Below are 26,663 nucleotides of genomic sequence, written 5' to 3' on the forward strand. Positions count from 1 at the left end.
ATAACAAAAACCTCACCGAGTAGCTTCCCCCCTCTCTGTCACACAGCCTGTGCCCTTCTGGCCAGACATAACATCTCACCTCTCACCTTCCTGCCTTGGCACAGCTTGTCTCCATGCCAGGACTGCTCTGATTGCTCATCTCCAGCTCCCGTCCGACCTTAGCTCAGGTGACCCTTCCTTCAGAAGGCCTTTACTAATTTTCTCCAGTTAGTGCCTGTGTATTCATTTTCTATATTCCCCTATTTACTTATATGTCAACACATTGCTTCCCCTTTGTATAATGTAACCTTCCTGAGGGCAGGGGTTTTCTCACTTTTGTATTTGTATCTCCTGTGCCTAGCACATTGCCTGGCACATAGGCACTTGATAAATTTTTGTGGACATTGATGGTTGATGAAATAAAATGATCTGGAGCTTTTTAGAGCATCCTAGATATAGAGGCAGAAGGGCCCTTAGAGTCAGTTTATTGAGTCCACCGTCCTCACTTTCCAGACAAGGAAACTGAGGACTAGAGAGATTAAGTGACTAGTGAATATCTGAGATGGGATTTGAACCCAGGTCCTCCTAATTTCGGTAGCGTTTGGGATCTGTACTCATCTAGCAATTCCTCTTCCTTATGGTGTGAACGTCCAATTTGTCCACACTGGAAGGCAGGAGCCAGCCATGTCTTATACTTGTGTGTGTGCACACATGACTTTGTGCCTCCTTGGCACTCACTCTGTGAACGTTGGATTGATATTCAGTACTCCCTGAGTAGCTAACTGTCACAAATCGGGGGGCAAGATTTCCACCAGGAAGTACTCGACTGGGTTAGACCAGGTGATCCCCAAGGACCCTTCCCATTGTGACTTTCTCCATGTTACCCCTAGATTATATTCTACAACAGTGGTCTCCACAAGTTTATAGATAACACTCATCTCTCTGGATTCCTGGGCTACTCTGCATCTTTCCTCTCAGTTTGCTTTCTGAAGACAGGCACAAAGGACTATAAATTGTGTCAGGGTGAGGGGAGCTAAGAAACGGTCAAGGAAAAGCCTGGAGAATTCACTGGTCTGAGTCACAGATCTTAGTCTCTGTCAGCCTGAATGAAGGTGAAACCCAAGGCTTTATCTCCCTTTTCTCTCATTAGTTCAGGCGGTTGAGTGTTTTATAGATTGTATCAAACACCCCACACTTGCTCTTCCTGACCTTGCACATGCAGAAAGAAGTCTTTGTTGTGCGTGTACACCTTTTGTGTTATGTGCTATACAGAGCAAGTGTGTATTTATCCCTCCTCTCCTCCCTGCCTTGAGTTTCCCTTACCCACTCTGCCCCAGAATATGATGTAGTGAAAAGATGGCAGGGTTAAGAATCTGGGGCACTTGGCTCTACTCCAGCCCCCAACCCTGACTTGGTTGCTTCTGGATGAGTCCACTGCCTGGAACTCAGTACCCTCATCTGTAAAAAGGGAAGGAGATGGATTCTAAAGTCTCTTCCAGCTCCAGCGATGGTGAATTTGTCTCGTCTATTCCCTTTATTTCAACTCAGTCTTCTGCTTGTATTGTCTCCACTGTTAAGAAGATGAGCTTTTGGAGAGCAGGGGCTGTTTTACTTTTCCATTCCTGTCCCTTGCACTTAACACAGTATTTTGCACTTAAATGCTTCATTCGTTCATTTGCTCAGCCAGCCTCCCCTTTCCTCAGCCCTTCAACAAACATACAGACAGAAAAGAAATAAGCAGAAACCAAGCCCAGTAACATCCTCCTCCACCATTTTCTTTCTTTCCCTCTAGCAGATTCTGTTCTCTGGAATAGCATCAGACAGCAGCCTTTCTCTCCTACTGAGTTAAAGGACTCACATCAGTGTCTGACACATCTCAGTGCTAGGAGCTGTCCCTTTGATAATCGTATTGAGTATCTAGCCACCCAGGCCTGAGTGGCTCTCTGCACTTGATAGGTTAAAACCAATCAAATATAGCCTCTCTTCTTAGGGGCTTCTTAGTGAAAATGTTTTCCCTAGAGGGGAATTTTCCTCACTTGCTATTTCGAAGCCTATTTTTCTGTTCTTAAGGCCTTGCTAGATCCCCGATGTCTCTGCTCCTGGGGCTTCTGATAACGTCTGGAATGTTTGGAAGTGTTCGTGTAGTGTTAATCTTCAGCTGCAATTTTGCTCTGCTACCTGCTCCTTTCTCATTGTAATCTATTCTATTGCTTGATTCCATGCATTGTTTGCAAGCCCTTCATTAACTGTCATTGGAAATTGGCTTTTTAACCTCAGCGCCCATGTTTATTGGTCAAACACAACCCCAAATCTAAGACTGCTCAGCATTTCTTCGAGAAGTCCCTTTTCTGATTTTTCAGAGCATGAAATGGCCGTGCTAATTGTATTGGCCTCTAGTCAAGAGCCTGATAAGAAGCTGGACGAAGACTTACTTCTAGTATAGAATCTCCCAAGGCCATTCAGAGGAGCTCTTTAGGATCTCCCTGATAGGAAGACCTTATAGCCTCTATTTTTTAAAATATATTTGAAATGGGTAATAGTCGAGTGAAGATTGCTACCTTTTTTCTTTTATTTATTTTTAAAACCCTATTGATGTTGCTGACCTCTGCAAAAAGTAACCTTTTCAAGAGCCCACATTGTTTTGAAGTGATATATAGAATTGTGTTTCGTAGAGACTCAGAGTTTGGGTGCTCTGCCAGTCACTTAACCACTATGTGTTGGGCTCCTCCTGTGTATGTGACTGTGCTTGCTGCTAGGAGAGACAGAAAGTTTAAATAAGACCTAGTTTCTGTATACTAATAAACTCAGATACAAACACACAAAACTATCATATGAAAAATTGCATGGTACGTGCATTAACTTAAAGCCAAAGTGCTCTGTGCGGCCTGAGGGGGCAGGTCTTTCCAGGCCAGAGACAGTTCGGCATGGCTTCATAGAGGAGGTGGTATTTGAATTGGGCTTTAAAAATCGGGTAGGGGGTGCAGCTGGGTGGCACAGTAGATAAAGCACCGGCCCTGGATTCAGGAGTACCTGAGTTCAAATCCGGCCTCAGACACTTGACAGTTACTAGCTGTGTGACCCTGGGCAAGTCACTTAACCCCCACTGCCCTGCAAAAAAAAAAAAAGAGAGAGAGAGAAAAAGATTGGGTAGGAATTCAACAGTCAAAAGAATGGGAGAAGTAGGGACATTATCATAGTAAAATGCATGTAGGAAGTAGAGTGTATGACGTACTCAGGGACTAGATAATTGTCCAATTTTTACTAGAATGTAGACTACAAGGAAGGGAGAACATGAGATCTGTCCATAAAGGTACAATGGTCCCAGATTGCAGAGGGTCTTTGGAGACAAGAGAGATTCAGCTGACTTGCCTGCGTGAGACAGGGTATCACTGCCCTTCCAAAGTGCTTTTAAGAATTCTAAATGTTTCTTCTTGCTGGTTGAATGGGGGTTGAATTTCTCAGCACTTTGGGTTGAGTAAATATAGGAGAAGAGACCATGGCCTGGTGCTACCTACAAGCATTTTATATTTTTCTCCCAACAGGAGTGTCACAAAAGGGAGAACCTTCAACTCTCTATGGTGACCAACATATTTGCCCTAGAAGTAGGAATGCCCGCCTTCTGGCTGGCTGGCTTATGTGAGCCCACTTAAGCAAAACAGCAGCAAGTCCTGTCTTTTCTGTGCAATACACACAAATCATTCACACAGAAGGGGAAAGAACGAAATAGATCTTAACCTCTCTCGCCTTTTCTTTATGAAAACCCTCTTTCTGCCAGCTACTTGTTTGCCACAGGCTTTCTTAGAGATCCATCTGACCTAACATGAACAATAAGCCCTTCTTCAAGGTAACATGTCCGTGAAGCATCAAGGCAACATGCATGAAACAAGCTTCAGGCTAGGCATCTGCCTAAGTATTTTGTTTCTAGTGTGAAGCCAGGAAGATGGTGGCCATGAGATGCCTGCCTTTGTGGGTTGGATCTGCATTACCTGGCTCTGCAGTCTGCTGTTTCCTTTCTTCTCCAGATTTGGCAGGGTAAACTGGATTAACCCAAACTTGAAACACATGCTTCTTTGGCTAACCAAGGAGGTTGGCTATCTTTATGTTAACTCTCAAGTGAGCTGAACATTTTTATCTCTGCTGAATTCAGAAGTTCAGAATGAGTCTGTGCCTTAAGGAATTTAATTTTCTTTGACTGCTGGGTGTCACCCTCACACCACACCAGACTGGACAAGACTGAAGCATCATGGGAGAACAATGTGGTGCATCAACACAACCTTTACATTTGAATTCAAAGGACCTGGATTTGAATCCTAGTTCTTTTATATTAGATTAATCAATTAACTTCTGTGAGCCCAGTTTCCTCATTCATAAAAAGAAAGCATTGGATTAGATTACCTCTGAGGGTCTGTTCAGCTCTAAATCTAGGAGTCTTTGAACATTTAAAGGAGCAAATGTCCAAAGTCATGTCTATATGATTTCTTTTCCTGAAGATATAGGTGATATCTGATGGTCGTCATTTAAATTCCATTCCAAGGTTTGGTGTAGACTACTTAGTTTCAACTGGTTTTTGAGAGCTATTTAACCTCACTAGGCCCATCTCTTTATATGTGTGATGGAGGGATTTTGAAATGTCCCTCTTCTCATGAAAACCAAGTGTGTCTAATTTTAATGCTTAAAAAACTTAGCTTAGATGTGCAAGATGTACATTATCTGGCAGGATCAGAAATGACATTCCTAGATATTCCCATCAATCATTTTTGTGGACACATCTTGAATACTTACTAGTATATTTAATGCCATTCTGGGTTCTAAGAAGGCATGAAGAATGTGGGAAATAGACCTCTGCTCTCAACTGATCACAAGTGACCTTGTGCTCAAGGAAAAGAGACCAAGCAAGAGGCAGTGAAGACACATGGGTAGGTGTCCCCACGTACAAATCTCTGTACTCTTCCCAGATTGTATGTTGGAGCATTGATGAGTAGGTGTCACTGTGCTCACATATCAAGCTGAGGAGCTTACTTTGGGAGTGAAGATGGCTGCTTTCTCTTCAGTGCCAGAAGACCTGGTGGTGGTTCTTCAAGAATGGAAAGGCTGAGCAGAATCGATCTCTGACTTCTTAAGACATCCCATACAGGCCCTGGCTTGGGGCTCATTGGCTGTGCTGCTTAACTGGGCCTAGCATTAATGTCTAAAACTGTGAATGTTTCATTAGAAACTAGTTCTAATCATCTCTTACTCAACCTCTCCTCTTGTGAAGAGCACTCTACCCCCAGATCTCTAAAACATAGCCCAGGTTTTTGTGCCGGTTTCAAAACCTGGCCTTGGTGGGAATGGAATAGCACAGTTCACAGTCCCAGACCAGGGCTCTCTCTTCTGAACCCCATGTCACTCAGCATGCCTGCCTCCCTCCTGTGAGCAGCATGTCCCAAATAAAAAATGGAGTTTTCTTTGCAGAGGGAGTTGATTTGAAGGGGGCGGACAGAAAGGGATTGTATTTGTCACATAGGGCAAAAATCATCTTATAGAGGTCTCCAGACTTTGTTTTCAGGGTTACCCTGGGCAAGGTGTAGATGAGACTTTTGTTCATTCATCTTTCACAGGGAAATCGTTGTGCTTTAGAAGACACTTTGGCCTTCGTGCAACACTGGCTTCATTGCCATCAGCCATCTATCTTAGCTGCAGTTGTGGAAAGCCAGAAAGGTCAACAGCCTGATGGACTTTTCTTTGATTTCAAATGGAATGTGGATTTGATATTGACGGCTCCAGAGTCTGCTGAATTAGCATAGGACAACCCGATTTGTCCCCTACTTCGCCCACTCTCCAGTTCTCCTGTAGAGAGGATGGAGCCCTAAATTTAGAGTCCATGAACTTGGCTTGGAGTCCTTGCTTTGCTATTTACTACCTGCATTAACTTAGACAGTTCACTCCCCTCTCTGGGCTTCAGTTTCCCTATCTGTGCAGTGAGTGAGATAACATCTAAAGTCTCTCCAACTGGCCCCCAGGATCTCTCCTCTTGGTACTTAGAACTCACCCCCGCGCCCTTGGGTCTCTGTGCAGCCACCATGGCAGACTGGTGCGGGAGCCTTGTCTGCCCTTTGCCCCTGCTTGGGGGAGTAGAACGAACACTGGTACTGGAGGCAAAGGGCCTACATTTAGAAGCCCTCGAGGCTACTTATTCTCTACATAAGGAGGACACGCAGAGAGACCCTTCCTCCCCTTAGTTCTCATTTTGTCACCAGTAAAGTGAAGGGGCTGGTCTGGGGGACCTCCAGGTCCGTTCCAGTGCCAAGAACTTGTGCAGTAGATCGGGACTGGTTTCCAATTGGAGCCTTTGGGATGAATGTTCTGAGCCTTGCCCGCCTTAGTGTCAGGGCTGACCTTTTTCCTCGTTTTTAGGCACAACTCCTGACTCTTCCATGCCGCTCCGTATCCTGAAATGTGCAGGTGCTGATTTGACTAGCACCCCCCCCTCCTTCCCATTCTGGGCCCCCTAAGGAGAATGTAGGCTCATAGAGCAGTAATTCACGTGTAGGTGGCCTGGAAGAAAAGTTTTTAACAAAAGAGTTGGTTAAGAAGCTGATTTATTTTCTTGCTTAACTCTCTTGTCATGTGCTGAGTGGGGGCGGAAGAGGAGGGGAGGGTGGGGAATAGTGCTGCTGAAAGCATTTATCTTCTTTTCTGCCATCTCCCAGTGTTTATTACCTTGTGATCGACAGACAAGGAAAGCTGCCAGTCAAGCCCACGTTCAACACATTTCCATTTCCCCTCCTTGCAGATTCACTGCAGCATCGAGGCTTGGCCCCCTCCTGCTGCTGACCAGCCCAAGACCCTCTGGTCTTGCTCTGCACTGTTACTCAGGCTTCCACCCAACACCCAGAGCTCCAGAAGTCACAACAGTTTGTCGTGTGACTGCTGAGAGTCATGAAGCATTCACATCTCTCCTCTCCTCGGAGCTGAAAAGGGAGCACCACCCTCTCCCCAGTGCCCCCTATTGCAGACCCATCAGGTCAGGAAAAGGTGGCTCAACTTTCTTAGAATCTTACCTGGCCTCACCTGTGAGCCCATCTGAGCGAGTCATAGTGTCCTCCTCCCAGAAGTACTGGGATCCAAATATAGCAAATGCAGGTTAGGGGGAGGTGGGAATTAAAGTAATTCTAAATGTTCATCCACCTTCATATCTTTTGTCAGATGAAAGCTTTGCCCAGTAGGAATGTCTCTCTTTCCTCCCACCTCAGTTTCCCCTAAAAAAAAAAAAAAAACCCTCTCAGTTTTGGAACCCACTTTGCTCCTAATAAGTTTTCTGATGAGCTTATTTGTTTTTATCTTAAATAATTTTGTGAGTAGAAGGAATGTAATGATATTCATTTATTTGTAACTGAATGTTCTTTCATAATTGCATGTCCCAATTACATCATTAGTGTCAGCAGAGGTAATTTGACTTATTAGAATGTGTATATTGAAGGAGCTTGGGTCTGAGAGATGAGCACATGAGGTCAATTTCCCGAAAGCGGATGGAGTTTGACATACTTGAGCCCAGACGGCTGCCAGTGATATTATCAGTACCATGGAGCTGTTGAGTATTTTTGATGCTAGGATCCCTGCAAGGAAATATAGAGATCTTCTACCTTAACTTCTGATTTCAAGAAAAAACTGAGGCCCAAAAAGGTTAAATGACTTGCCTAAAACCCCATAGGGCTAGGTAGGTAGCAGGTAGGTAACCTTGGGTAGTAGGTGATTAATGTAGGTAACATGGGTAGTAGGTGAACAACATAGGTAGGTAATATAGTAAGGTAACATGGCTGCTAAGGAGGTAATGTTAGGTAGTAGATAAGTAACACGTAGGTAGGTAGGTGCAGTATTTATGAAATACTTGATGTGTGCCAAACACTGTGCTGTGTTGGGGATACAGATATGAGACAACCACTGCCCTCAAGAAGCTTACAGTCTAACAGAGCAAGACAACACATAAAGGGATATTAGAGAGGGGTAGGGCTGGGAAATGTACAACCAAGAGCCCAGTGAGGCAGGGATGGGAAAGCTCACCCATCACTAACAGTGCTGACATTGGAACTCTTGTTTTTGGACCTCCAGTGCAGGGCCCTTTCCACTACACCTTGCTGCTGAATTTCATGATGGTTTCAGACTATTTGACCTCTGCTTTTATCTAACTATACATAAGGATCATATCCATTTCAAAGGCCTCTGTACTTTAGTGAAGAGATCAATACACCTTTGAACTCATCCTTTATTCATGTATATGAATGATTGCCCAAGTGTACAATATCCTATTGAGTCTCAAATGTCCTCTGTAGAGGCGTGAGATTCAGCACAGTGTCCCCAGACACTTCACAGGCTCAGCAGCTGGACAACCACCTTAGAGTCCAAGTCTTGTCTAAATCCTTCATTTTTCTGGTGAGAAAACCGAGTTCCAAGAAGATCATTTATCCACGGTCACACAGGTGGTAATTAGTGACCAAGACGGGCACCTGGGTCATCTGGGCCTAGATTTGTTGTTCTTCCAAGTACCTTACCCTCTTCTGCCCACAGGATCGCTCATAGGCCGCCCACCGATGCTACACTAGTGAGTACCGTGTTTAGTTCACCTCCTTTTGGGAGATTATTAGGGTTACTGGGCTGTTGAGTAAGTGATGAGACATTTAAGAACCTGGCTCTGGGGGCAGCTAGGTGGCGCAGTGGATAGAGCACTGGTCCTGGATTCGGGAGGACCTGAGTTCAAATCTGACCTCAGACACGTAACACTTACTAGCTGTGTGACCCTGGGCAAGTTACTTAGCCCCAATTGCCTCACCAAAAAAAGAGAACCTGGCTTTGTCCATGCTAAGCTAACAGACTCAGAATGTGTTATTTTTATTGGACCCCACTGCTCCTGTTGAAGGTGGGACCTTTCAGAAATTCCTGGACATGCTAGCATTGACCTTCAAGTACCTGTGGACACACTGAGACAGCCAGATGAAATTAGAGGCATAATCTTTAGTTTCACAAAGCACATAACTGTAGCTACCTGTTGCCTCACAATGTTTATATTAAAATTCACACTATATATGTTTATGTAACTAATGGAGCCAATTGTTGTTTCACTACCTTATCAGTGACACTGGGATTGAACAGAGCTGGTCTGGTCAAGTACCCATCTAGTCAGTCTCATCAGAACTATTATTCTGAGGGCTCAGTGTGACATGGCATTGTGTGGGAAGTTTTTGTTTTACCTAAACCCCATAATACCAGGCAGCCAGAGCGTCCCATTTAGCAGACTGCATTGTGTCTTCCTAGTGCCACACTTACCCTCTGGCTTAGCCCCAGGGCAGAGGGAAGGCTCTGCTTTGGGCTGTGGGGGATCGGATAAGGAACTTGTCTTTGTAAAAGATATAACCATCTTTTCTCTAGAAAGTACTCCCTGTCTTCCCTTTGGCATTCTTAGTTTAAATTCAGTTTATTCTCTGGTATAAAGTAGGGAAAGCCATGTGGTGTAATGAAAAGTTATCTGGGTGTGGAGTTCAAAGACTAGAACTTGATTCCAGGCTCTGACATTATCCATGTGACAGTGGGCAAGTCCTTCTCAGAGCCTTGATTTCCATCCATAAAATAAAGAGGAACTCATGGAGTTATTCCACACATTCCAGAGTTGTGAGGAGATTGTGATTGCACAGTGAGGTGTGTGTGTGCCGACACATCCCTGCACATGCACGCACGCACGCACGCATGCACATGTACAAACTGCTGCTGTTTTTGTTACCACTAATCTTTCTGCCTTCCTTCTACAAAGTGATGCTTCTGCCTGTGGCTAGAAGTATATACTGCCTGTGGCTCTAAGTGCCGTGGCTCAGGAAAGATAGAGTAGGGCCAGAGAAAGGCGGCTATCTGATAATCATGATGATAAGAATAGCATTCATATAAAATTGCGTGTGTGTGTGTGTGTGTACATACATGTGTGTGTGTGTACATACATGTGTGTGTTCCTCACAATAACCCTGGGAGGTAGAGGTTACTCCCATTTTACAGATAAGGAAGCTTGAGGCAGACAGTGGGAAATGCCTCAGCTAGTGAGAATCTGAGGAAGCATTTGTCCCCGGGGCTTCCTGACTCTCAGCCCAGTGCCCTTACCCAGTGCGCCACCTAGATAGGATGGGCCGAGGGAGTCTAGGGAGATTGGTGATATAACCATCTGCTGCTTTAAAAAAAAGGACACTTCAACTTGGAGTGACAGAGGCTGAGAGACCAACCAAGGTATTTTTTAATGGTTAAAGCAATTTCCTTACAGAAATCCTGTGAAATGGAGGAGGAGGGGACATATTATTGTCCCCATTTTGCAGATGAGAATACAGTTTATGGGAGACTGTCATCATACTTGTGCAGCACATAAGTAGCCCAGAACAGGCTTAATTGAAATCCACAAAACATGAGCAGTGTGAATGTATTTAAGTCTATAAAACCCAAAACAACAGTGTATAATGGTGGGAAAACCACTGGATTTGGATTCCATGGGCCGGGTTCTAGGCCTGCCTCTGAAACTTAATAACTGCGGGATCTTGGGCAAAAGACTTAAGCTCTGAAGCACAGTTTCCTCATTAATAAATAAGAGGAGGAAGATGTTGGGCTGGTCGCTTCAGTTGTGAGGGCCAAGGAAGAGAGCATCCATTAGAAGACGGTGTCTTTCCTGAGCAAGGTGGATTCAGGACAGATAAGAGGAAGGAAGTCTGGGGCAGCTAGGTGGCACAGTGGATAGAGCACCAGCCCTGGATTCAGGAGGACCTGAGTTCAAATCCGACCTCAGACACTTAACACTTACTAGCTATGTGACCCTGGGCAAGTCACTTAACCCCAATTGCCTCACTAAAAAAAAGAGGAAGGAAGTCCGACATGATTCGTCAGGTAATCAGACAAACATCTGCAAAGTGCCTGCTGTGCCCCAGGTGCTCCACTTGGCCCAAGGTAAGGCTCCCTGTCCTCTAGGAGTCTGTGTTCTTTGGGGAGTACAGTGTGCAAACAGATAACTGTGCCAAAGATTCAAAGGAAGTGCAGGCAAAAGAAACGTCACAGGGAGGATATAAGCAGTTGTAGAAAAGCTTCGTGTGAAAGGTGGCTCTGGAGCAGTTTGGAAGGAAGTGAGCTGAGATTGCCTTCTGGTACTGAGGCTAGGTTGTACTGAGGCTGAATTCAGGAAGGTCATGGGATGACACACCCATGTGGGAGACTGACCACACGTTGGACCCAGCATAGGGCACACCTGGTGGAGTTGGTGGTGGTGGTGGTATTAGGTCTCTGGTTTCATAGGGTCAGAGATTTATTGCTGGAAGGGACTTTTAAAAAACATCAAGTCCAACCCCCTTGTTAAATATTTAGGAAAACTGGGGCCTAAACACATGAGGTGACTTGACCAAGGACACACTCAGTCTAAAAGGCAGGATATAGACCCAGGTCTTCTGGCTACTTGTAGGCTTAGTGGATAGACTACTACACCTGGAGTTAGGAAGGCCTGAGTCAGATCTGACCTCAAACCCTGAGTAGCTGTGTGACCTTGGACAAGTCCCTTAGCCTCTGTCTGCCTCAGTTTCTTTAACTGTAAAATAGGAATGATAAAGTATCTATTCTGCAGGATTGTAGTGAGGATCGAATGAAATAATATTTATAAAGCACTTAGCACAGTCCCTGTCCCATAATAGCCATTTAACAAGTATTTGTTTCTTTCCTTCCTTCCTTCCTTCCTTCCTTCCTTCCTTTTGGCTCTAAATCCAGCGTTCTTTCTTCTGTAGTTCACCACCTACCTGGTAAGTCCCTGCACCAATGCAGGTCAGCAATCACAGTGCAATGGAAAGTTGTGCAGACCACTCCTAGGCTAAGTGACTTGCTCAGAGTCACACAGCCAGTGCATGTCAGGGAGGAGACCTCAACCCAGGGCTTCCTGACTCTGTCTGCTACCCCATACTGCCCCTCAAACTACTTCAGAAGAATATGACCAGACACGCAGCTCACTCTTTTTTGTAAACTCTAGAGAAAAATTGGATATTTTCTTTGTGGCCATTTCAGTAAAAAAATCTCAGATTGGGGAGAGGGCAGTCGGTGTCACCATAGCTTCTGTGGAACAGTCGAGCCAGTGAATGAGCGTGACTGTGGTGCTCCTACGGCCTGGAGATTCTCAGACTGGATTCTGGTTTTGCTCTCCAAGAAGAGACCAAAGACACCATTTTAAAGACAAGTTTCAGAGACAGTGCCCAGTCTGTCCTCATCGTGTGGCCACATAGGCTTGTGCTGTAGGATCCTGTGAAAGGTTTTGATGAAACTGATTGGTTGTTCTCTTTGGGTTAGTCAGTCCCAGTCCCCGTAGCCAACTCACTGATTCTTAGCTCTTTGCACATTGTCAAATGGAAGGCATGGTTAATGATTGTGCTTCCAACCCAATCAGTATTCCCTCCCCAGGCTTCTGTTCCCATTCCATCTTCCCAGCAGCAGCATAGTCAAAGGCAGCTGTCATGTGTGAAGGCAGCTTCAAATAGAGCAGATTTTGCATGGCCGGGGATGCAGTTTCATCCTTTCCTTTTCCCCTTCATCACCACCTGTCTCTTTCTTCGCTCCCAAAGCTGAGTGTGCTGCTACACTTCCTTAATGACTCTTGGTTCTTAAGTCATTTCACCAAACCATTTGTGGAATAATATCCTATATCTGCAGTCTTCTGTGCCCCTCTTTTCTCTCCCTCTCTCTCCCTGCCCCACCCCCCCAGTCCCCTGAGCTCCTCCTCAGGTGCTGGTAGAAAAATACTTAGAATTCCTCTTTCCAAACATCAAAGAAGATAAATCTGAGAGAAGAGACCATAAAAAAAAAGAAAGAAAAAGAAAAAAAGACCTTAGCACAGAGTTCAGGATGTGGTATAGCTCTCCACATCTCAGCCGGGCGTTGGGAGGTGTGTTTCAGAGGATTTTCGAGCTTGCCAGGCAAAGGCTTGGAAAGCTTGTCTCAGGGCAGGGGATGAATAGCTTCTTTTCTGTCATCATTCTTCCCTCTTTGGTTACCACATCCCTGGCTCTGGGTTTCTTGTCTCGCTTTTGTGATCACGTGTTCTTCCCTTGGATGAGATCCTCAATCGGTACCTTAGCCCTGAGTCCTCATGAGAGGAGCCACATACTGTACTAATTTTACTTGGCGTGCCATGGAGGGAAAGAATTACATGGCAGGCAGCAGGGTATTTGAGTGGCCATTGTGGCCAGAGCACATCCCATTCAGAACCTGGTGTTCTACTTGACCTTCCTCCAGCTCTTGAGCATTGTGGGGCGTGGGGAGAAGGGCGGGAAGTCTCAGGGACCAAATGCCAGAGAGTGCTAACAGGGTTTAGATCTCACTGGAGTTCTTCCAGATCTCTTGAATCATGACTTCTTTACTTGAAAGCAAATACCTGCTCCTTGGGCCAAGGTGGTGCTGGTGGTTGTTTTTCCCCTGAGCATCAACATTTGCCCTTCTTCATCATATCTATCTGTCAGTGACCACAGTACCATAATTGGTTACTCTTTCCCCTACCTTTTTTTTTTTTTTTGGCTGGGTAATGAGGGTTAAGTGACTTGCCCAGGGTCACACAACTAGTAAGTGTCAAGTGTCTGAGGCTGGATTCGAACTCAGGTCCTCCTGAATCCAGTGTCAGTGCTTTATCTGCTGCGCCACCTAGCTGCCCCCCATAACTGGTTATTCTTTAATTGAGGGGTTCTTCACATTTTGTTGTCATGGATGCCTTTGTGGCAGTCTGGTTGTATTGGTTTGGACCACTTCTCAGAACAATGTTGTCAAAAGCATAAAGTGAAATAACATATAAGTGTTTACAAAAGAAAACAATTATATTACAGTTATAGACTCCAGAGTAAGAGCCCATCTTTTAAGCAATAGATCTGAAAGGTTTCTGGTTTCCAGCTAATCTTAATCCAGTAAGTGGAGTCAGTACATGGAAGTTTGCTAAAGAGTATTTCTGTAACTTGCTGGCATGTATTGGTAATCTCCATTATGGAAAAGAATCCCCCTGTAGACCAGGGTTTTGTTTTGTTTGTTTGTTTGCTTTGAGGCAATTGGGGTTAAGTGACTTGCCCAGAGTCACACAGCTAGTAAGTGTTAAGTGTCTGAGGTCGGATTTGAACTCAGGTGCTCCTGACTCTAGGACTGGTGCTCTATCCACTGCATCACCTAGCAGCCCCTAGACCAGGGTTTTTAATGATGGTCTCATAAGCAACAGCCCCTTTGGTGAAATCATAACACGGGGCTAAGGTGCAAACCCTGTGTTCGTGTAGCTTTACTCTGCTCATCACTTGATAGGACTCAGGGAAATTCGAGGGACTAAATTCCAGGAAAGGCCTCTAGGGCCTCAGTCTCTGGTGCTTAGTAGCTCCTATGGAAGCTGTTTGAGAATGAGCCCATCCCGGTGGTCAGAGACCTGTCAGATGTTTCCATTTGTTTTTTGCTTTTTTTGTTGTTTTAAAGGGCAGAGAGGAACTTCTTCCATGCTGTTGTTGAGGGTCAAGCTAAAGTGCTCTGCCAGCAGCCACCAGTATGCTGCACCTGTCCGGTAGCTGTTGCTGGCATCTCTGCTTCCTTACTCTGTGGTGTTGTGGCACTGAGACATGTGTCTTCCTAGTGCCAAGTTCCCTCCTTCACTTGAGCCCCCTGGAAGAAAGTCTCTCCTGGGTTCTTTCACAAAGAGCTGGTCTAAATGTTCCTTTGATTTTAAGACGACCTTCTCGGGGCATCTCAGTCAGCAGGTCTTTAACAGGCACTTAAGCCTCCTTTGTCATGTAATTGTTTCTTGTTCATTTCAGCCAGTTTTTGTTAAGTATGTTCTGGGCACTAGAAGAAATAGACAGTTTCGATAAATCACAACCCCTGCTCTCATGAAACTTACATTCAATCCAGGAGGCAAGACACATATAAAGTCCCATGCAGGGTTGAAGGGAAGATGGCTATGATGAAGAGGTGATAGAATGGTTTTATAGGGGAGTGGGGTGTGTGTCTGTCTGTCTGTCTTATCTACCCAACTAGGCTGTAAGCTCCTACAGGAGGGGACCTTGTACCATCCCATAGCACAGTCTTAAACATATAGTAGACAGTTGAATGAATATATGAACTGGCCCTCTTCTGTTTGGGTTATATTATGTGCCTGCATGGTAACAACTGACAAAAAGGAAATGGAAGGAAATTTTTTTGAAAGAGGCTACTGATCTTGGAGAGATTGAGGCCGTGGAGTAGAAGTCAGAGCTGTCAACCATGACTTAGAGGGTACAGATTGTGCACGTGCTTGGATACCCTCTCCCTTCCCCCTCAACAGCAACATATATTGGAACCCAAAAAACCCTTATGTTTTCAGGATGAAGAGAGCCCTGGAAAAAATCCATATTTTTCATAATAGTAGAATTGGTGATAGGGGCTAAGAAATATGATTTCATTGATGTAAGGAATTCCCAGTGAAGAGACTTCCTCCACCAGTGCAAGTTGACCCTTCTCTGCAACTGAAGAGTCTGAGAGAGTTGCCTGGGGCACACAACTGGTACGGTCAGAGAGTGGACTTGACCATGACCTGTAATAGTGGCTCATCTGTATAGAGTACAACATGGGTTGTACATGTGTTATACCTCCACAACAGAGGCTCTGAGAATCCAGTGTTCACAGGGCTGATGAGGATCCAAGCCAGTAGGCCAACTCTTATCCCCTCCTTTCCATGACGCCAGACTACCTCTCTTGACCTAGGCCCACTAGAACACCTAAGTCTTCCTTTTGTCCAGGGGACCTAGTAAAATGGACCAGCTCAAAGAATCACTATGGCTGGCTATTTTTATCAAGTATAGTAAGAGAGGGTGTTTCTTATGTCTGTTGAGTGATCAGCCCCAGGAATGGATACTCTGCCTAAGGCTGAGGACAAGATGATATCTCAAGCTCTGTTTTCTTTCTTAGCCTATGGGAAAACCTTGCTTGGTTCATGGTGTTGCTATGCAGAAGATTTTTTTTTTAATTAATACATGAAAAATACCTTAACAGGAGTTATGTTTTTAACTTGGTGTCTGTACCCCTCAGATACTTAACTGTCTTCCCTTTGCAGCTTTAACTGGGACAAGGAAGTAAATGTTGACCAAACTACTCTTCCTGGAAGGAGCTTCCTAAACATCTTATAATTACAGGAGTTAGACAGCATATTTCAAAATTCTCTTCTCATAGTTACTTCCTGTCTCTGCTCTCTCTTGATTTTATGAAGAGAACCTAGTTAAGTAGCAAGGGTAGCAAAGCAACCCACACACTATGAAAAATATGGTAGTGAACAGAGCAGTGAGAAGTATTTTGGAAAGCTTGGGAGTCATTGTTCCTGAGTTTAAATCCTGACTCTGCTACTTGAGAACTTCTTGAGCCTCAGTTTCCTCATCTGTAAACTTCAAGGGCTGCATGAGATGAGCTCCAAGGGCCTTTCCAGCTGTACACCCTATGACTATCCTGGGAAAACTCATTTAAAGCACAGTACAGAGCTGGGTGACCCGGGAATCGACAGGGCTCTGCTCATTGTGTCAAATGTAAGACAAGCCTTCATATTGTCTATTTCCCTAAGTGGGAGCTGATTGGAAGCAGAGCATACCACTTGGGAAGCTGGCATAATCCATTCTCTGCTCCCAGGAGGGTTTGGCTATGTCTAATCAGAGGGGCGGGTGTCTATGGAATGTGTCTCCAAAGAAGGAGGAGGAGGAAAATGACATGTTCATGGAAATGAAATACAACTGCAAATTATAGTGTCACCCTGGGTTTTTTTAAATCCATTTTTTATTTAATTGGTTACCAAGGAAAAAAGTGTCATACGGAAGTATATATCTCAGAGAAGTTAAACCATGAGACATTAAAAGAGAATGGGAATTCAGGGAAATTCTCGTGGGGGGATTATAAAATATTGCCTTAATAAAAATATTCTGATGCTGCAAAGCTAGGCTCATAAATTTCTGCTGTGTTGGATGCCAAGGGTCCAGAGAGATCAACAAATATCATCTCATTTGTTCTTGGCTATCTTTTCCAATCTCATCAGCTGTTTGCTGGCTGTCTTTTCCCCAGCGGTGGCATCATTTTGGAGTGCTTGGGTGGGAAGAGGGCCACATACAAAAGGGTCCAGAGATAACCAGAGACTGCAATGCTGCTTCACTTTTCTTTGTTGCTCTTGCTTCTATCCTGCTGTGGCTGACCCACCCCTAACTCCTTCGGCTCCCCACCTCTCATGTTCTATCCTTCTTAGTGTTTGTATTACTTATCATCTGCCTCTTAGTGTTGGAAACCCACAGGACAGGGGGAATGCCCTTTCAGCAACCATGCCTGGGGGCAGCTAGACAACGCAGTGGATAAAGCACTGGCCCTGGATTCAGGAGGACCTGAATTCCAATATGGCCTCAGACACTTGACACTTTCTAGCTGTGTGACCCTGGGCAAGTCACTTAACTCTCACTGCCCTGCCAAAAAAAAAAAAAAAAGCAACCATGCCTAAAGTATTGTGGACACTTAGTAACTCAGAAATAGTAAAGTAGTATTTAAGTAATTAAACTCATGATTTTATCATATTGTGTGTTACTAGGGAAAGAATCAGGTGTTCTTGGGGCAATGCTCTGTTTGAGGGCTATGGCTGTAACATTCTCCTCATTCTTAACTTCCCTGTATTCAGTTTTTCTTCCTGCTCTTCCTCTTCCTCTTCCTCTTCCTCACAAACCTTAGTATTCCCTGATGGGAGTTTATGGTAAACTGGCTGATGGTTCCCTTTTTTCCTTCCTAGGGGCAGTAATTGGTGATGGACAGTCTGCGGTGGCCAGTAACATTGCCAACACCACCTACCGACTCCAGTGGTGGGACTTTACCAAGTTTGACCTGCCTGAAATCAGCAATGGTAAGCAAGACTAGAGTTAGTAGGATGTAGGCCTTTCACTGGAAAGAGAGCACCAGAGAGATACATAGAACCTTGGTTTCTGGATGTGCAAATTACAGAGTAATTTTTTCCTTGAAGATCTGAGTAGGGATTTCTCTGAGAAATACCCTCTCTTCCACTTACTGGTTACTATGTTAACCTGAAACAAGAAGTACCAAAAGAAAGTCTCTCATTTCCATTGGAAGCTGGGGCGGAGCAGCAGCTAAGTGTGTTGGGGGAAAGGCAGGAATGAGAATGAGTTAAGAGCCATGCTTCTTTGGGTTTGTGACCCCTGGATAGAGAGTGATATGGGCATGAGTTATATGCTCTCCTGGCTTCTTTGGTGCATGTGTTCGAGTTTGAATTGCTTTCATTACATCTAGTTAAGCCCCTAGTTGTTGGTCTGAAACAAACACACGAAGATCATCTGAGGTAGAGATGGAATCTTAGGGCTCATCTAGCCAACCTCTTTCCCAGCCTCACCTGCACCCTGCCCCACCCCATTCCCTTTATAGTCACTGACAGTAACAGGAAACTCACTACCTCATCATATAGCAAATTCTTTTTTGAGAATTGTGAACATTAGTTCTTCCTTATATTGGGATAAAATATATCTCACTTTTATTTCTAGCCATGGACACTATTTCTGCCCTCTGAAGCTATAAAGTCTAAATAGAATTCCTCTTCCATGTGACAGGCCTTCATATATTTAAAGAGCATAATCAAGTTCCCTCTATTTTCCCTTTATGGGATTAACATTCCTAATTCCTTCAACCAGGCTCATTTTATATGGTTTCCAGACCCTTCGTTATCTTGTTTGCCCTCCTGAATTCATTTCATTTTGTCAGTACCCACTTTATGACATGGTGTTTTCAAAGTGCTAGCAGCCCTCCAGGTGTGGTCTGCACAGTGGTGAATACCTTTGGACTGTTGCATCCTTTAATTTGGATAATTATATTGCTGTCAGTCCAGACTAGTATGACATTAGCTATTTTGGCAGCTACTTCACTCCATTGAATTATATTGCACTGTTAGCAATAATCTAAGAATTTTTTTGCTGCCATATGTATATATATTTTTTTTTTAATTTTTTTTTTTTGCTGCCATACATATATATATGGGGGGGCGGGGCAATGAGGGTTAAGTGACTTGCCCAGGGTCACACAGCTAGTAAGTGTCAGGTGTCTGAGACCAGATTTGAACTCAGATCCTCCTGAATCCAGGGCTGGTGTTTTATCCACTGCACCACCTAGCTGCCCCCTGCCATATATTTCTAAAGTTGATTTTTGTTTTAGCTCAAATGTAGGAGCTTACATTTTTCTCTGTTAAATTTCATTTTTGTAAATGCCATCTTCCAGAAGCAACATGGCTTAGTGGATAGAGAGCCATCCTTGAAGAACTAGGCTCAAGTGCTGCCTCTGATCCATAGGGGCTCTTTGACCCTGGGCAGGTCACTTCACCTCTCAGAGCTCTAGGTAACTCTCTTATGACTATTAATTATAGAAGAGTATATGTATCGAAGTGTGAGCCAGCATTAGTAGAGACCTCCGTACACCAGTGAAGTCACAAGTCCAAATTCTATCCTCAATTTTACTTTTAGCCCACATTTCCAAATGCCTCGGATCTCTGGGAGCATTTATTTTCTCATCTAGCTTATTAACTGCACCTTCCAGCTTTGTGTCATTTGCACACATGACAAACATTCCTTCGGTATCTGCAGCCAAGTCCTTGGTGGAGATGTTGAGCAGGAAGAACCAAGATCAGGGCCCTGCAGCATAGGTCCCACAAGATCATAGCTCTGGAGTTGGAAGGGGCCTTAAAAACCCCTCCTTTTACAGAAGCTTAGACAGCTTAAATGACTTGGCGGAGGTTGCATGGGAAGTAGAAGGCAGAGCCAGGCTCCCAACCCAGGTCCCTTGTCTGCCAGTCTTGTGAGCTTCCCATTGTACTAGGCTGATTCAGTGATTTCAACATTCTTAGTTTACCCCTAGATTTTGCCAGGGATTGATTTTGAACCATTAGCCTGTAGTTTCTAGAATTCACCCCTTCCTCAACTTCTCTTTATAATTAAGAACATTTGCCTGTCTCTAGCTTTCTGACACTGTATCCCTTTTCCCCTTATCTTCTTAGAAATGCCTGCAGGTGGTTCTGCAATCACATCCCCAAGCTCTTTCAGCTTGGTGCTTTTACCATTACCATACATAATACCCAAAGGGTCTGGCTTTCTGTCTTGGTACCTTGAACTTAAGATAAGGAAAGTGGAAGCAAAATGGAGTTGGAGGGGTTTTGCATTTTCTTTGTTATCTCTTCATGCTAACACACTTTTTAAAAGCCTTCTTGTTCATGTTTGTACCCTTTTTCCCAAACTCTGAGTAGTCTTCTTCCAGGTTTGTGTTGCACTCTTGTATCAGATCTTGGTCATATATGTCTTTGCTTTTAAATGGCTTCTTTTTAATCCATCCTTATCAGCTCTCTTTAGATTATGTCTCCCTTGTCTTCCTTTATATGTTTTTGAATTGTCGGGATATGATTTAAAAAAAAATTCTTTTTTAGGTGAGGCAGTTGGGGTTAAGTGACTTGCCCCGGGTCACACAGCTAGTAAATGTTAAGTGTCTGAGGCCGGATTTGAACTCAGGTACTCCTGACTCCAGGGCCGGTGCTCTATCCACTGTGCCACCTAGCTGCCCCAGGATATGATTTTTGAGAACCATGTTTTCCTCCTTTGGAGTCACCACCAGCTCAATGGCTACGGGATGGATCCCCTGAACATTTTGCAGTTGTTTTCCTGAAGTAGGATGTGCATATGTGATTATGCCTGGAGTCTTCCTTACCAATCACAATGCCTGATGGGAATTTTTCTCCCACCCTTTCTACTTCACTAACTAGTTTTTCTTTGTTAGAGTTCATCATCAAAATTCTCATTGTTGTAGCTTCCTCAAATGTCTGAGATGAAACTGTCAGCAAGGCAAGAATTTATCTTGATTTAGTTGTTTTATTCTGCTTTGAAAAATGCTCATTTTAATAAAATAGGATGGCCGGTGTCCTTGGAATAATGTAGGTCTGGCGGAGTGAGCTGGGCTGAATCAGGAAGACCCGGGCAAGTCACTTAACCTCTGGGTACCTTGTACAGTTCTCTACCAATGACAGAGAAAGATTGTTTAACGTTGTTCTGATGTGTTGTTTTCACATCAGATTTATTTCCTAATATATCCCACCACTGTCCCTCACCCCTTCCTTATGGCAAAGATTTAAAGACAAAAGCCCGGATGGGTAGGGATGAGGGCGGGAGAACAGTTTCAAAGTTAGCCAGTTCATCAGCCAAGCCCTGTCCCCATCAGTGATATCCCCGCTGCTGCAGACAAGGGGGGTGTGCATCTCATGGTTCTTCAAGGCTAAAACTTAGATACACCGAGTTCAGCTTAGGCTCGTTTTCTTTCCATTCACGGTATTGTTTTATTCACAACAGCATGTTTACATTGTGTGTTATTTTCCTGGTTCTTCTCACTTCACTCTGCATCAGTTCCTAAAGGTGTTTCCATGCTTCTCTGACTTCCTCCTACTCTTCATTTCCCAAAGCCTAGTAATATTCCATTCCATTCACATACCGTAGCTTGTTTGGCCAGTCCCCAGTCATTGGGCATCTCTTTTGTTTCTAGTTCTTTCCTCCTTCTAAAAATGCTGTTATAAACATTTAGGTATATGCTGGAACTTTGAATCTTAGACCTCCTTAGGACCTAGGCCTAGCAGCAGGAGCATCTCTGGATCAGAGGGTCTTGAAAGAATTATAGATTCTTTTTTTTTTTTTTAAGTGAGGCAATTGGGGTTAAGTGACTTGAGGTCGGATTTGAACTCAGGTCCTCCTGACTCCAGGGCCAGTGCTCTATCTACTGCACCACCTAGCTACCCCAAGAATCGTAGATTCTTAAAATCGCCATGGAACCTTTCTCTTTTGTCCCATGCTTCTCAGCAGGGTTATGGATTAGTCATGATTTACTCTCTGCAAGAGTTAAGTCAACAAAAGAAGTCTCCTCTGCAACTCAAGGATTTTTACATTTTTGTAAAGAAAAGAGTAGACCCCTGGAATTTCATTTTGATCACTGCTTCATATAGGGGGGAAAGGGGGTAGAGTCACAGGATGACTAAGGCTAAGGCATCTTATGTTTAGAGCAGGAGGGCTGGACCATCACAGCTTCACTCCTACCCCATTTTACTGATCACTGGTCTAGTGACTGGGACCCACTGGGAGTATTTGTACTGGCAGCTGAAAGCCAGGTGTAAAAAGAAAGTATTTCTGAATGTTTCCTACTGGCCGAAGCCCCCTTGGGCCTTGCTGATGGGCTTTCTAAAGCATTGGCAGAGCAAAGCACTGTAGTGGCTGATCCCTCCCACAGCCTCATCTGGCCTCTCAGCAACAGGCTGCAAACTGATCTCTGTACAATGTGCTGCTTTATAATTTATGGGACCCATGGGAAGCAGAGCCATTTGCACCTCTGGGCAGCAGTATTTCTAACCTCTCCCAGTCCTTGTTCAGAAATTTTCATGTGGAGATTATTTATAATTAGGAAAAGATTACATTTCAGAATCTGGAACAAGCTTCCTGCTGTCATTTGAAGGAACTACTCCTCAAAGCTGTTTATAAAATACTTCATTTCTTGACCACTGTCCCCCTTACTCATCCACAGCTGCCTCAGTCATTGCCCTTATCTCCTTTCCCTGTGCCTAGCAGCCCTTTGGATCTTAACAGCACATTGACTGGGGTTGCTTCTGAGGGATAAAAATGGCCACTGCCATCCAGGGAAGAGCAAAAATTGAGAGGGGTCTGCCTGTGTGCAGCTTCAGCACTTCCTTCCTTCCTTCCTTCCTTCCTTCCTTCCTTCCTTCCTTCCTTCCTTCCTTCCTCCCTCCCTCCCTCCCTCCCTCCCTCCCTCCCAGCTCGTTTGGCTGAAGTGCTTCTGCTGGAGGCTCTCAGGCGTACCCAGTACAGCAGACTGAGTAGTCCTGTGACCACAGCCGAGCGACGAAGGCTTCTTGGTATAAATCAGCATGCCAGGGCTCGGCCCTAGGAATGAGATCCCAGCAGCACTATACTTCCATGTTGGAACCGGGGAAGCAGCTGGCAGAGAAAGCTTCTCTAGCCAGACCTCTTTAAGGGAGCAAAACTGGTCACACAGATGGGGCTGTTTCAGCCCCATGTTGCCTTTTATGAGACTAGAGTGGTTTGGCTTAGCTTCTTATGAAATCACCCTCTTCCAGTGACCAGTTGTAACATCAGTCAAGAAGCATCATATTTCTGAGACTTACTGTCTTTGAATGGGAGAGGGAAGTTTTACCTCCCCCCTCTGCTTCCTCAGGTGCTTCTACTGAGGTTTGGGTGAAGTGGTGTCGGGAAAGGTACAAAGAGCTCTCCTCCCTGCTGGCCACCTGTTCTTTGGCTCTTGTCAGATATGGCCCACTGGGTCCCTCTTCCACGAAGACCTACAGAACCACCATTATATTGGTGCAGAAGGATGTCCTCATGATGATCATTATTGATATAGTCAATGCCATTTTCTAATAACTGGGCCAACTCTTTCTAACCTTTTGCCAACATTTCCTGACAAGAGCTGACTGTCAGAAGTGAGAAGGTGTGGTTTACAATATTGAAGACATTGGGAGAACTTCATGTAAAGCAGGAACCCAGAGTATCAAGGACATTACTCAAGGCAGAAAAAAGACTGTGCCATCTTGAGCAACAAATCAAACCCTTCAAATCTACGCAAAGGGAAGATGTCCTGAAAGTCAGTACACGCCACATTTGTGAGAATTTCCCCACAGGAGAACTTTAATCATCCTTCCTTCTTAGAGTCCATGTGTGGAAACTGGCTTGTTCACAGATAGGTGAGCCTGTTTGCAAAAGAGTTGCTCTGAACTGATCAGCCCTGCCCAAATGTGGAAAAACATTAAGGAACATGCCAAGCCAATGTCAGTCCTCCGAAATGTCAGTATTCTTTGCTGTGCTGTCTATTTATAGTGCCAATGTGAAGTTTCCCATCCCAGGGATAAGAAGATGCACAAAATAAGCCCCATTAGGAGAAGGCAGTTGTGAGACATTCAGGCTTTGTGAATTTAGCTTTGATGAGTCACAAAAGAAGAGAGAGGGAACAGGCCTAGAAGACACTTATGTAGGGCTTCATCTTTCTTATGTGGAGTCAGTGCCAAAAAGCCTACATGTTTTGAATAGGATCAGATGTTCAAACCAATTGAGCAGGTCCAGTTAGCGCCATTTGGCCTCTTCCCTTTGTGGGTCACCATCGGACAATGAACTGAGCCCAGGACAGAACAGAAGGCCCACTGTGATTATATTTGGGAAGCTGGAGCTCCCTTTCAGAGATCCTAAGCTGCTCTTTGCCAGAGCCCCTATTTTTTAACACCCAGTCCTTTCCAAGGGTGCTATAGCACCCAGAGTAATAGACTCACAATTGTGGGTGACCCAGAAACAATGGAAAGAGAGTGCTACATGGTAAGCATACAGATGGTGTGTGTGTGATGAGTGGCATCGGCCCCTTCCTCGGGGACATGGATGGCCAGGCCAGGGGCGGCCCCCTGGTGTTCAGGAAATAATAAGAGGTGTGGAGGGGGACTCAGAGTGCACTGGATTCATTCTGTAGGAAGACTGGACACATGGCAGAGAGTCACAGGATGACTAAGGCTAAGGCATCTTATGTTTAGAGCAGGAGGGCTGGACCATCACAGCTTCACTCCTACCCCATTTTACTGATCACAAAACTGAGACCCAGGGAGGTTGTGACTTACCCAAGGCTCCACAGACACTTCCATTGAAAGTCGCCTGCACTAATGGAGATAGTCTACATCAATGAGATCATAGATCCATCCAATTATTGGACTTTGAAGTAGCTCTCTGCAGCCAGGCTATATGACGTGGGTCAGAACTTTATTGATTTTGGCGAGATTCTACTGTAAACCTCCCAGAATTAAGAGCAGGCACAAGATGATCTTCAGAATAGGCTATCAGATCAAAACAAAGCAGAGTGTAGCAGGGAGCATCAAGATGTCCTATTAGTGAGTTCATTTCCTCAAAGAGCTTGTCAGACCATAAATTAGCCTGGCCTTATGTCATCAGTTCCACCCTACTTTCTATCCTTACCTCATATTTCTTGGAGGAGCACTGGATTTGTAGACAGGAGACCTGAATTCAGACCCTGTCTTTCCTTAATGTTCTTGTGACCTTGGGCAAATGACTTGAACCCCTCTGAGCTTTACTGGCCTCATCTGTAAGTGAGGGTTAGCTTTGAAGATCTGCCTTATTTCCTCTAATTCTAAACGTGCCCCCAGTTCCCACTTCATCTCTAGCTCCAGTGAGAATAGACTGCTCTCCTCCCCTAGTCATCCCCTTATCCTTACTGAGCACCTGGACTTTTCTCTTCCCTGTGTCCTCTCTCCCTCCAGTCACCTTTCCTTTGAAGCCTACATGATGTCACCTCCAGGAAACCTTTTCTGAGTCCTCCTTTCTCTTTCTTCCCTCATAGCTTTCCGTTTTGTGTTCTGATGCCCTTATCAGGTCCTATTTTATGTTCTGGTTAGCGGCATTTGGGTCTTACTGTGTTCTGCACCTTCCCAGCTTCATGCTGACACCATTGGGAGTCAAGATGCAGCCCCCTTTCTTTGCTTCCCTTACCCTGCTACCCATCTCCACCTAGCTAATGAGACATCTTTATCAAGCCTTCCCAGATTCTCCGTGCTGAAAGGACCCTTCTCCCTGAACTCTCGTAGCACTTGGTGCCTCGCTTAAGTATTCACCGCATTCTGTTTTGTATTACAGTTATTTATGTCACATTCATGTTTTATTACCTCTGCTACTAGTCTATAAAGTCCTTGAGGGCAATGGCTTTGTAAATTTCTGTGTCTTTATCCTTGGCAGGATTTTCCATGTCAGTTGAATCATTTATCTAAGGCATATTGCTCCAGTTTTTTACATGCTCAGTGGAAAAAGTCTTGTGTTGCATATAAGTCTTTGTCAAATTGTAACTTAAATTTTTTGCAATTATTCTTAAGTGAACTCTAGGAAATGTCTGGCAAGTTTCTAAATAAAAAGCCTAAAACCAAAGATAAAACGGAAAGTTCCTAAGTTCAGGGACTTTACAGATTCGAGATTATTGGGTAAAAGCAGTCTGTGTGATGGTATCTTCCCTTCCTCCGTATGCTTTATCACACAGATGACCAGAAATAACTGAAGTAGCTTATTCAGTCTGTCCAATCTCCATACCTCCCAAGTTAGACAAGACTTCCTGCCAGTCTCTTTCCAGACTGCAGCCATTGTCATTCCTGAGGTTAGCGCTTTCTGGAAAAGTGAGTGGTGAGCCTTCAAGAAAGGGATAAAGTATTCGTAATTGTTAGCCATTAATTCATAGAGCTGTCTAGATCATCTCTGAGCCCAGTTCTTAACACTCTGATAACTGAGCTTAGCGTGCTTTTGGCAGATGGCTCTCTCAACTCCTGGTTTTTTAGCCTGGAAACTATATCCATATGAAACAGTCACTGTTGGCCTTCATAATGGTTGTGATGCTCTTGGTCTCTCAGAAATGTCTCCACGTAGGCTTGGAACTTGGGAGAAGGATTGGTAGCTAGTGGGACCTGAGGCCTAGAAAGGAGAAAGGATTTTCTTAAGTTACAGAGGGGGGTTGAATAAATATTAGAACCAGAATCCCATCTTTCTGCTTTGTGCTGTTTTCTTCTTGTTTCATTCCAAGACAGTTGTGTCCCCATCCTCCCACCCCCATGC

At 44.5% G+C, this 26,663-nt stretch overlaps 1 protein-coding gene across 11 annotated transcripts in view; it reads left to right on the forward strand.

The window, feature by feature from the left end:
- AMBRA1 (autophagy and beclin 1 regulator 1) overlaps nucleotides 1–26,663 on the forward strand; it is a 187,329-nt gene that overhangs the window by 108,487 nt on the left and 52,179 nt on the right. For all 11 annotated transcript variants that reach the window (XM_043969727.1, XM_043969728.1, XM_043969730.1 and 8 more), the window contains one exon: nucleotides 17,756–17,866. In XM_043969727.1, the coding sequence (XP_043825662.1) occupies nucleotides 17,756–17,866 (111 nt within the window). The remainder of the gene's footprint in view (nucleotides 1–17,755; nucleotides 17,867–26,663) is intronic.

Source organism: Dromiciops gliroides, chromosome 6, assembly GCF_019393635.1.
Source record: "Dromiciops gliroides isolate mDroGli1 chromosome 6, mDroGli1.pri, whole genome shotgun sequence".
NCBI classification, from domain to species: Eukaryota; Metazoa; Chordata; class Mammalia; order Microbiotheria; family Microbiotheriidae; genus Dromiciops; species Dromiciops gliroides.